The sequence below is a fragment of the Thunnus thynnus genome, chromosome 20 (genome assembly GCF_963924715.1).
Source record: "Thunnus thynnus chromosome 20, fThuThy2.1, whole genome shotgun sequence".
In the NCBI taxonomy this organism is placed as follows: Eukaryota; Metazoa; Chordata; class Actinopteri; order Scombriformes; family Scombridae; genus Thunnus; species Thunnus thynnus.
In genome coordinates this window covers 4,395,573-4,406,329 of record NC_089536.1, presented here as the reverse complement: position 1 = coordinate 4,406,329, position 10,757 = coordinate 4,395,573, and the positions used below count along the sequence as shown (strand labels likewise).

The 10,757-nt window shown below is 39.5% G+C and overlaps 2 protein-coding genes across 2 annotated transcripts in view; both read left to right on the top strand.

The window, feature by feature from the left end:
- Positions 1–2,019: 2,019 nt before the first annotated feature.
- On the top strand, positions 2,020–4,518 carry LOC137171945 (hydroxycarboxylic acid receptor 2-like). Its single transcript, XM_067576155.1, has 2 exons — positions 2,020–2,777; positions 3,614–4,518. Exons 1-2 carry the CDS (start codon positions 2,394–2,396, stop codon positions 4,289–4,291), a joined length of 1,062 nt encoding a protein of 353 aa, XP_067432256.1. The 5' UTR covers positions 2,020–2,393; the 3' UTR covers positions 4,292–4,518.
- A 2,623-nt stretch (positions 4,519–7,141) lies between these two features.
- LOC137172188 (poly [ADP-ribose] polymerase tankyrase-2-like) overlaps positions 7,142–10,757 on the top strand; it is a 34,356-nt gene continuing 30,740 nt past the window's right edge. The window contains exons 1-4 of the mRNA XM_067576483.1: positions 7,142–7,502; positions 8,811–9,172; positions 9,659–9,774; positions 9,945–10,053. Of these exons, the coding sequence (XP_067432584.1) occupies positions 8,836–9,172; positions 9,659–9,774; positions 9,945–10,053 (562 nt within the window). The 5' untranslated portion in view covers positions 7,142–7,502; positions 8,811–8,835. The remainder of the gene's footprint in view (positions 7,503–8,810; positions 9,173–9,658; positions 9,775–9,944; positions 10,054–10,757) is intronic.

The following is a 10,757-nucleotide window of genomic DNA, read 5'->3' as shown; positions in this document are numbered from 1 at the left end:
AGCTTGTTATATTATCCATTGAGTCAAATCTTCATCTGAAAAGTAACTAAAGCTGTCAAATAAATGTAGTGGAGTAGAAAGTACAATATTTCCCTCTGAAATGTAGTGGAGTGGAAGTATAAAGTAGTATCACATCGAAATACTCAAGTAAAGTACAAATACCTCAACATTGTACTTAAGTACAGTATTTGCACTCCTGGCCATCCTGGTTCAGGGATCCTTTTGAATTGCCCTTCTGAGATTTCTTCCATTTTTTTTCTACCAATTTTTTCCTTATCTCCATGATGGTTAAGTTGAGGGGGACATTGTGATGTGGGCCTGTAAATGCCAATTTTTATAAATTTGGTGTCAATATCAACATTAACACCAACATTGGTGTGTTTCATCACAGTACAGTCATATAATTTGGTTTACTGCTCAAAAAACATGTTTTTAGTGTGCAGTACCTTTAATTAGAGTAAATAAGGAATATTACGTCACTTGTTCAGTTTACCTTAACATTAGCTTTTATAATGGATAAAGGTAGCATCTAACCAATAGAATGGCTTCTATCAGCTAACGTTACTAACATGGTACCATGTTAGCCTGTATGTCGACCAAAGTTAACAGATAATACTGATGTTTATTGCTTTGGTAGATGCTTTTGTTCAAAGCAATGTACAAATAAGGTACACTCCTAGCTACAGTCAATCAAGGACAAGCCGTTGTGAATAACGGCCTCAACACAAACAGAAATGATTTTTTTGACAGAAATCCTGAGAAGGATGGAGATACAGAGAAAGAGCATATTAAGTGAGTATTGGAAGAGGTAGGTCTTTGATTTGATTTTTGAGGACAAAAGGGGGATCTGCCTGCTGACATAATCGAGTTCGGCACCTTGTTTCACCACCAAGGGACCAAACAGGAGAAGAGTTTGGATTGAGATTCTCTCCCTCACAGTAGGACTGCGACACTTGATCGTATGGAACAAGAAGGTGCATTAAGCTGAAGGAGCTCAGGTAGGTGGGTGTTGTGCCAGTTGGAGCTTTAGTGACTTGAACTTAATGCGAGCAGCAACAAGGAGCCAGTGGAGAATCATGAAAAGTGGAGTGACATAAGCTGTTTTTGGCTAGTTGAAGACCAGACATACTAACATCATTGATACTTTTCATTTGACATAAATGTCATCCTGTTGGTTTAAGTTAGCAGTGACTGTTGCTCATATTTTACATTTGAGCTAAATAGTGGTCTTAATATGGCTAAAGTAAGGGATTAATGTTATAGATATTTTACATTTTAGCTGAATGTTAGTCTCTATGATGGCTGATCAGAGAAAGAGTCTTGATCTTGATCTCTGATCTTGGACAACTATCTTCACGCCTGCTCGACATGCAAGCGTGATAAAAATCAACAACACAGGAATATACTCCGTGAGAAACATATATTCACAGACCAAAGTCATACACCACTTTATTCCCTCCACCAATGTGATATGGATGACACACAGCTGACTAGTGAGTTCTGTATATTTACTGTATTAAATGCTAAAGTTACATGCAGTTTTCTTTATATTGGATTACATTTATACATAATCTATTATTTATATATAATTATATTTAACTTTGTTATACATGAGTAGTGATAAGTTACTTTCTCAATAGGAAACCTTTTGTGCAATATACCAAAGTACATATGATGAAAAGACTTGTACATTTTTAGTTTATACATACATTTTCAAATGCTTATTTTCACAACATTAGTTTAGTTGATGTGGTAAAATATTATTTTCTTGCACTGTTTTCTAATATTAACTTTGGAAAAATAGTTTAGACTGCTGTATGACATTTTCAAGTTTATTTGTGATAGAATATGTTTCTCTTATATGTTTACAGTTATATTTACTTGGAATTTGGAGTATGTAGAGTATCTTTAAACTTAAAAAATTAAAAATATACCATATGTCATTGTAATAAACAATTTTTATTAAGACTTTACTGGTTCACTTTGACATTCAGTGTTTTGATAAAATATATATTTTTTTATTATTCATTAAAATGCTCCTCAGACACTTTAGCAATATGCTCTTGTGTCACAACACTGACATATTTTCCACAAAATGTCTTTTTATCTTAACTGTGGAAAAGTGGACCTGCTTCATGTACAAATGCAAATGTTCTCTCTGTTTTTCTCTTTTACACAGATTTCATTATAAAGAAATAAGGAAGAGGTTGAAAAAGAGAAGAGGCAAATTCATAAAGTCATACAGCTGTTTTTCTCATACTTATTCAGTCTTATTTGTCTTTCCAAAAATTTACACTAAATTGATTTGTCTATTTTGGGTGGACTAAAGTTAGTAACACAATTTTAATATTTAATTTGTCAAAATAATATCAGAGTATAACGAAAACTTCATCATGACCATTTTAAACTCCACAACTCCAATCCCTGGTGGTGGAGGCAGCGGTGGCAGCGGCTGCCCACCAGTCAATTTTAAACTGGAGGGTACGATCATGTTACCAGTCCTCACTGTCATACTGGGGTTGCTAGGAAACATAGTTGCTCTGTGGATCTTTTGCTTTAAACTGAAGGCCTGGAACCCCAACAACCGGTTCCTCTTCAACCTGGTTATCGCCGACATCCTGGTTCTAGTGACTCTTCCTCTCAGGATCTATGCTGCACTCAGAGGCCACTGGGTGTTTGGTGATGGCTTGTGCAGGATCAGCCTCTTCCTGATGTTTTCCAACCGCTCGGCCAGCATTACACTCATGACTGTGGTGGCAATTTACCGCTACTTTAAGGTGAGAAAAGGAGAATACACATTATATTATTGTCCACACTCTGATAAACCCAAAAATGCTGTTAATATTTTTATAACACTTCAGTAGGTCATCTATATTACAGCACAATACTAGCACCCTCAACAATGTTGATTGATCAGCTTTCCGGTAGTTTTGAGGCCTTTTTTGAAAAATAAGCATGAAAAACTGAATGCACCAGCAAGTGATGAGTTTATCTGGTGTGATCACATGATAAGTCAAGTACATTTTTATTAATATAGCCCAAAATCATAAATCACACATTTGCTTCACAACCTGTACATCATCTGTCCTTACTGTGAATTCAGAAAGAACATCAAGCAAATTTTGAGGCAGTTAAGTCAAAGAAAAACAAGACTAAAGGTATTTTTCAGCCAGTGTGCTGAAACTGATGCAAAGACATGCCTCAACAAGATATTTCAAGTTGTGGCAAAACTTGCCTGAGAATCATCACAGTTTTATGTTTTCTTCAGTATCAAAGTAATCCAGTGATAGTTGTCTGTACATCCATGGCTACCCTGTAAACAGGAACTGCTTATAGCCATTGTAAATGAAACTAGAGTGAGAGCAACACCAGCAGGCTGAGGTGGACAAAACACAGTAAAGAAAGGATCGACTTTTGATTGACTTTATTTTAATCCATTAAAATACGCCTGGACACCCAGCGACCGATTGTTAGGATTGGCTCCAATTGCTAATTTAGACTGTGACTGTAACTCTATAAAATCACATTTGCCACCAGGAAATGACAATATAACATCAGCTCTTTGACACATTTTTGCTGTAATTGAGGCAAAATCTCTGTCCTCTTGTTCCAGGTGGTCCATCCTCACCACTGGTTCAACCGTATGACCAAGAGACAGGTTACGTACGTGTTAGTGTTTGTCTGGCTGTTAGTTATCATTCTTTGGGTTCCCATACTGGGTTCCAACCACATCGAAGGCAGTGGCAACAGCACCTGGTGCATATTCTTCAATTCTCCTTCACTGACCACCCTGGTCACCATGCGCCGCATCCTGTCAGTGCTGGAGTTCATCATCCCGCTGGCCATGCTGCTGTTCTGCTCCATCCGGATTTCCAGCTTCCTGAGGCAGCGGCAGATGGGAAAAGCTGACAAGGTGCGCAAGGCGATGAGGGTGTGCAAGGTCATCGTCGCCACGTTCATAGTGTGCTTCTTACCGACCACAGTGATGACCATTGGGGTGTGGGTCATCCGCTCATATCACCCCCAGGACTGCACCACCCTCTACACTTTCATCCAGCTCTCCATTGTGTCTTGGTGGCTGAACTTCCTGAACTCGGCTCTGGACCCCATCTTGTACATCTTCTCCAGCTCCATGTTCAAGAAGGCGCTCTGCAGCTCGCTTCCCCGTTTCCTGCACTGCGGTCAGGATGCAGGCAACGCTGAGACGACTGCATCCTCAACTGAAAGTCAGTTAACCACCCAGCAGGAACTGAAACCCATGAGGGCTGACAGAGGGAATGAAGCCATGTAATAAGCTTTTCTTCAATAACAATGACTGGATCATGCAGCACTCTGAAAAATCCTGTTTTAATGTATTTGATTTTTGTAGTATCTTGCACTGAATTTTCTGCTTGTTTTGTGTGTTTTATTAGCTTTTTTAGGCTGTTGAAGCTTTGTTGTACATCTGTGAACTTTGTAAACACATTAGATTTTCAATTATCATCATTTATTAAATCCAAACTCAGTTATGCTTGTAAATATACTTCAAACCTCTGTGATTGAACAAATTACAGATGGGTGTTTTAATTATATCTATATATTGAACCTTTAAAACTTTAAATTGCCTTCAAAAATGTTTGATTATTTAGAAAAATACACATTATGTGGCAGTGTCACATAAATATTTTGAATCATATCTTGTTCTAGTACTTAATTGAAACTACATGAAGCTACATCCCATCAAATGGAAATATACTGTACAGAGGTCACTCATTTCCATTGATGTGATTACCACAGTAATTCCACAGCAACAGTGAAGGAGGGTGAAATAATTTATCCAGGAGTAGCTGCAGTGCGAACCAACGACCACTAGGTGGCACATGTGAGCAGTCCAGATGCAGTGTCCATCTTCGGCAAGCAGACGCAACGGGGGAACAGAGAAATGCCATGAAAGTATTTGGGAATTAATCATAACAAATTATATTTTCTGCCGGGCCTGTACAGTATACTTACATGTTGCACAGTCTTAATTTCAGAATGGATATTTGTGTTACTATATCAAAACCAAGCATCTATCCACACAGTTTAGACCTCAATATATGAAACATGGAAATTTGTTTCCCCCAATATTTGTAATTGACTGGACATCAGATTCCCCCAGAAGATGAAAGAAAATTAAACTGACTCCAAAATGCACTGGATGTTCATTCACAGCCTCTGCTTCAGCGTTTTGAGCATAGCCCCTCATATTTCTGCTCCTTAAAACTGGCATTTTAATGTAACAGCAGCACTTAATGTCTCAATATAATTTTTTTAACGGTGAGTGGAGCAGTGTCTGCAGCTGTCTCCTGTGTTTATAATCGTAAGTATGTCTTTAAATTGAGAGTGATGAGCACATTTACGCATGTGGCACAGCAGCGGCAACTTCATTAACACCAGATTGGTCAGGATCTGTCAATAAACAGTCCTGCTTTACAGCTTTGTGTTCACTGTCTGCCAAACTAGTCAGTTACACCTAGAGAGGGCAGAACAGACATGATTAGATTATTAATACTGAAGCATCAGTGTTAGAGCAGCATGTGACTGTTCTAGCTGCTGGAGATGGAGCTGGTTTCAACTACAATTAGCTAGTTTAATCCAGTGGTTCTCAACTCAGGGCCCCTCCAAAGGGTCAGCAGATAAATCTGAGGGGTCATGAGATGATTAATGGGAGAGGAAAGAAGAAAAAACAAAGTTCTGATACACAAATCTGTTTTCAGTTTTTGGACTTTTTCTCTAATCGTTGATTTTTGCTGAAATATTGGATCATTTGAACATTTATTGAAATGAAAGCATGTGAGAAGTTTAGAGGGAAAAATCACTATTTGGTGGAGCTGTTAAGAACTCATAGACATGTGAAATGTGACCCCGACTACACACTGCTTTTTGTAAGACGTCAAAAGACAAAAAAGTTGGAAACCACTGGTTTCATCTTTAACAATGTGTTGTATTTTAAAAGCTTGTTATATTATCCATTGAGTCAAATCTTCATCTGAAAAGTAACTAAAGCTGTCAAATAAATGTAGTGGAGTAGAAAGTACAATATTTCCCTCTGACATGTAGTGGAGTGGAAGTATAAAGTAGTATCACATGGAAATACTCAAGTAAAGTACAAATATCTCAAAGGTGTACTGAAGTACAGTACTTGAGTAAATGTACTTAGTTACTTTCCACCACTGCCATGTTGAAATCCTACACATGAATGTGATGAAAAGCCGGACCTCTGAGCTTTACCAGCAGCACATAAACGCAACATAAATTTGTGGATCTTTGTTCTGTATATTAATGCAAAAGAACTTCACAAATATTTCTAGACATGTTATCAGATATAGGAACTCAAAATTGAATATGGGCCATATATCTGAAATACTGATATTTATTTAAGCTGCAATGTATTTATCTGTAATGTAATAAGCATGAGCATCAACTACCGATATATCCACACACACACACACCTGTAAATCTTCTTTGTATTTGTAGATGATGTAAAACGCATTTGTCATTATTGAGAGGAGAAAGACCGAGAGGATTACTCCTTTAATAAGACCCATCTCTCTCACACACGCACACGCACACACACGCACCTGCGCAGACTCAGAACACAGCGCTCCCTGCTGCACGACCGAGGTGCCGTCTGCAGAGCGCCACAGGCCGGGGTGCGCTCGATTTATGTCCCCACAGCGGTATTTCACTTTTACATTCATAAACAAGAAGAAAAAAAAATCACATGGTTTAAATGAAGATGACAACAGAGGCAGAGGAAGATGAGGGAAGTTAAGAAGCTGTCATCTGTAAATACTCATCTTGCTTTTTTCAGATTATCAGGAAACTTGATCCGAGTTTTACAGAAGCATATTGTGTTCACCAAAGAAAACAAAAATATCTCATGATTATAAGATAAGGCCTCCATTTTCTCTTTCTTTGATGAACACAATGTGCTTCCTTAAAGATTCCCTCGTTGGTTTTTACGTTTCTTTACGTTTCAACAAAGAAAAGACAGACAAACATTTAAAATAATCCAGTTAGGAGATGCATGTGAGGAAGCACTTATTATTTTTAAGCAAACATGTCGAAATGATTCTATTAAAAAAAAAAACACAAATTGATCATATCGTGTTTTCAGTGCATGAGGAGAAACAGCAGAAGCTCCACCCGCCCGGGCGGAGCCAGGAAGACAAATGAAGCCTTCCTCTGTGGCTGTTCCGGACTGCGGTCTTCCTCCCTCCGTCAGCAGGTCCATCAGATCCGGTTATTTATTGTTACCCCCCTCTCTTTCTCTCCTCTCTGCACCCGGATCAACCCGCCAGCCTCCCCCCGAGAACCCGCTCCTGGAGGCGGGGGAGGAGGAGGATGGAGGACCGGAGCCGGTCTGCAGTCAGCCGGGGAAGATCTAATGCAGCGGCGGCCAATTAACAGCCGATAATATTCCCATAACATCCCTGTAACGTTACTGCAGGGTCTCTCAGGGCGTCTGCGGCCCCGCGGTGAGTTCACTGACGCCTTTTGTGCGGCTGAATTCTTACAAGATGAATGAATGAAATGAATTTTTATGTTTAATGGTGATTTTCTTTTTTCCTGCAGCAGGTTTCTATTATCTTCCGGATAGGTGGCGTATTTGTGCTCCTTCATATGTGCAATCACTGTGTTTCTGTTACATTTTTACATATAATGTAATTAAGAAGCTTCATGTTTATGTGATATTTTATATGCATCTATAATACTCCTGTCATTTTAATATACTGTAGGGAAGGTATTACATACCTTTCAGTACATATTCATGTTATTGTGTCTTAAAGAGCTGCAAAGATTAATCGATTAGACAGAAAATTAATCAACAATTATTTTAATAATCGAACATTTTTCAGGCTAAAATGACATTTAATGGTTCCAGGTTCTCCAGTGTAAGAATTCACTGCTTTTCTTGATCTTTAATGAAAATATATTGAATATTTTTTTGGTTTTGTTGAACAGACAAAACAAAACATTTCCAGATGTTACACTGGGATTTAAGATATTATGACGGACATTTGCAGTGTTTTCTGATGTTTTATAGACCAAACAATTAATCGATTAATTAAGTAAATAATCTGAAGATTAATCGGTGTTGAGAATAATCAGTAGTTGCAGCCTTATGGTGTTTTTCTTCATCTCTTTCAAATGGCAATAATATCAGTGGTGGAAAGCAAGTTAATTAAGTATTGTAGTTTATTATAATTTGGTGGCACTTGTACTTATTTGACTATTTTCATTTGATGCTGTTTTATATTTCTACTCCACTACATTTATCTGACAGCTGTAACTACTACAATGTCCTTCTTATCAAGTCTGTTTTTTAACGTCTCCCTTCACTCAAAAATGATTTTTTCTTCTTGTTACTTCAGTTGGATGTTTTTTTTTTCTTCTCTGTTTGTTTTCACATCCATCTGCTGAAGGAGGAAAGTTTCTCTGAGCTCAACTTAAATCTCAGTTTAACACCTGGACGTACCTGCAGGATTTGTGACATCACAACTAATTTGGAGCCAATCGTTATCCATTCAGATTACATTTTTAGTTGTTTTTTTTTCCATAAAAAGACTAGAACATGTATAGTTCTACTCACATGCAAAGTGATGGTATTTCTTAGTCGCCCAACTCCTGAAAAGATCAATATATAGCATGTCTGGGTGACACATACAGTGACTTACAGAAGCCTATAAATTAAGGAAAGAAAGAACAACAGTTAATATTACCCAGAAGTTAAGTTTTCAGGGTCACTGTGGTTATTTTAATCCTTTGTTTCCTGCCTCCTGCAGCATCGGGGGCTTGTTGTTCTTCTTCATGGCTTCGGTGGCTGCAGGTTTCTGGGGTTCAGCTGCTTGCTGCTCGCACTCCAAACTCTCCCGAGCAGGCAGTCTGAAACTGCGACGAGGCCGCTCGCCGCTGTCCATGTCGTCCGGACGGAGGTGTTCGGGAGTGTCCGGTCTCGGGGGCGGGGCCGTGTCCCCGGGGCCCGTGGTGGCGGAGGTGTTGGAAGGGGCCGGAGAGGCCAACAGGGAGCTTTTCGAGGCCTGTCGGAGCGGAGACCTGGAGCGAGTTCGTAAACTGGTGACGGCGGAGAACGTGAACAGCCGGGACACAGCGGGGAGGAAGTCCACACCGCTGCACTTTGCTGCAGGTGAGAAACACTCACATAAATCTTTTACTAAATCCAGTTTTTACCTTTCCTCTGCTCACTGTTTCATTATCTGACAATATTCAGAGTCAACAGCGGTAAAATTACATATTTAAACATCTGTGAACGAGAGATATTTTAAAGGATTTCATTTTTACAGAGGCAGAATGTACTTGAAGAATTTCATTTTTATTCCAAACAACACCAAAGTCATTTTTCAGGGAGTTAATTAAACACACACCTACATTCAGAGAAGGCTGCTATCAGTACCTCTCTACATTAATGGTTTTACCATTTCACTGCTTCCTCCTTGTAAAGCCTGGCAGCGCTCTGCTTTACTGTAAACTTACTGAATAATTTATTGCAATGAAACAGAACGAGACACAAAGACGTCTGAGGGGTTCAGACAGTATGAATAATAAACTGCAGAGCTTCTGAATGATTTCTGGTTTCTGAGAGTCGCTCCATTAACCGTCTCTGTGTCTTCAGGTTTCGGTCGTAAAGACGTGGTGGACTTCCTCCTCCAGATCGGAGCCAATGTCCACGCCAGGGATGACGGAGGGCTGATATCCCTCCACAACGCCTGCTCCTTTGGCCACGCTGAGGTACACACAGTGGTGGAAAGTAAAGTACATTTACCCAAGTACTTTACCCAAGTGCAGTTTTGAGATAGTGACTTTTCCCTCTAAACTTCTCACATGGTTTCTGTAAAACAGTGGATTTTTTCCTTTAAATCTCAAAGACCTTTATATTCTGTCCTGGTGTTTTTGTGTAGGTGGTGAGCTTGTTGCTCCATCACGGGGCGGACGCAAACGCCAGAGACAACTGGAACTACACTCCGCTTCACGAGGCGGCTATTAAGGGCAAGATCGACGTGTGTATAGGTACAAACACAAACACCCAAAACAGCAGAAATACCTGAAAAATGTCCTCGAGTACAGAGTACAGAACACCATGTAGCTGCAACTGTGACAAAAAAATATCTGCTGATTTTCTTGTATTAGAGAGCTGAAGTCAAACCGGAGCTTCCAGATTCTCCAGAAGTAGGAAAAACTCATTAAAAATCTCTTTAACATTTGTAATTCCGCTAATAAGTAAAAATCCAGCCTCGGATCAGAACCTTCTCAACAGTATGTCGTGTGTCTCTTGCTTCATATGTTCAGATAAGGACGACAGCTTTCTGAAAAACTCATCTAATATCATTGTTCATTCAATATTTATGTTTTATAGTGGCTTTTAACGAACATCGTTTCTCATAAGTCCTAAATGTTTATTGTCTAAATGTAACGGCTCGACAGAGGAGTCAATGAGCCAGTAGAGGGTGTGGCGGTGAGTTCAGACATGTCTGTAACATCAGCAGGACACAGAGGAGCGAACGCTCTTCACACAGCACAGATTACAGCTAACCTGAGGCGCCAGATGGTTTGTTAACACAGAACCATCTGAGGAGTCGTCCATGGAAACCGTTTAGGAGAAATACTTGGCAGGTGATTGGATGAACCATCTGTCTATCACTGTCTTACTTTGTGAGGCAGCTGGATTCACGACGCTGATTGGTCCGAACCATCGGCGGTTTGGACACGAGCTC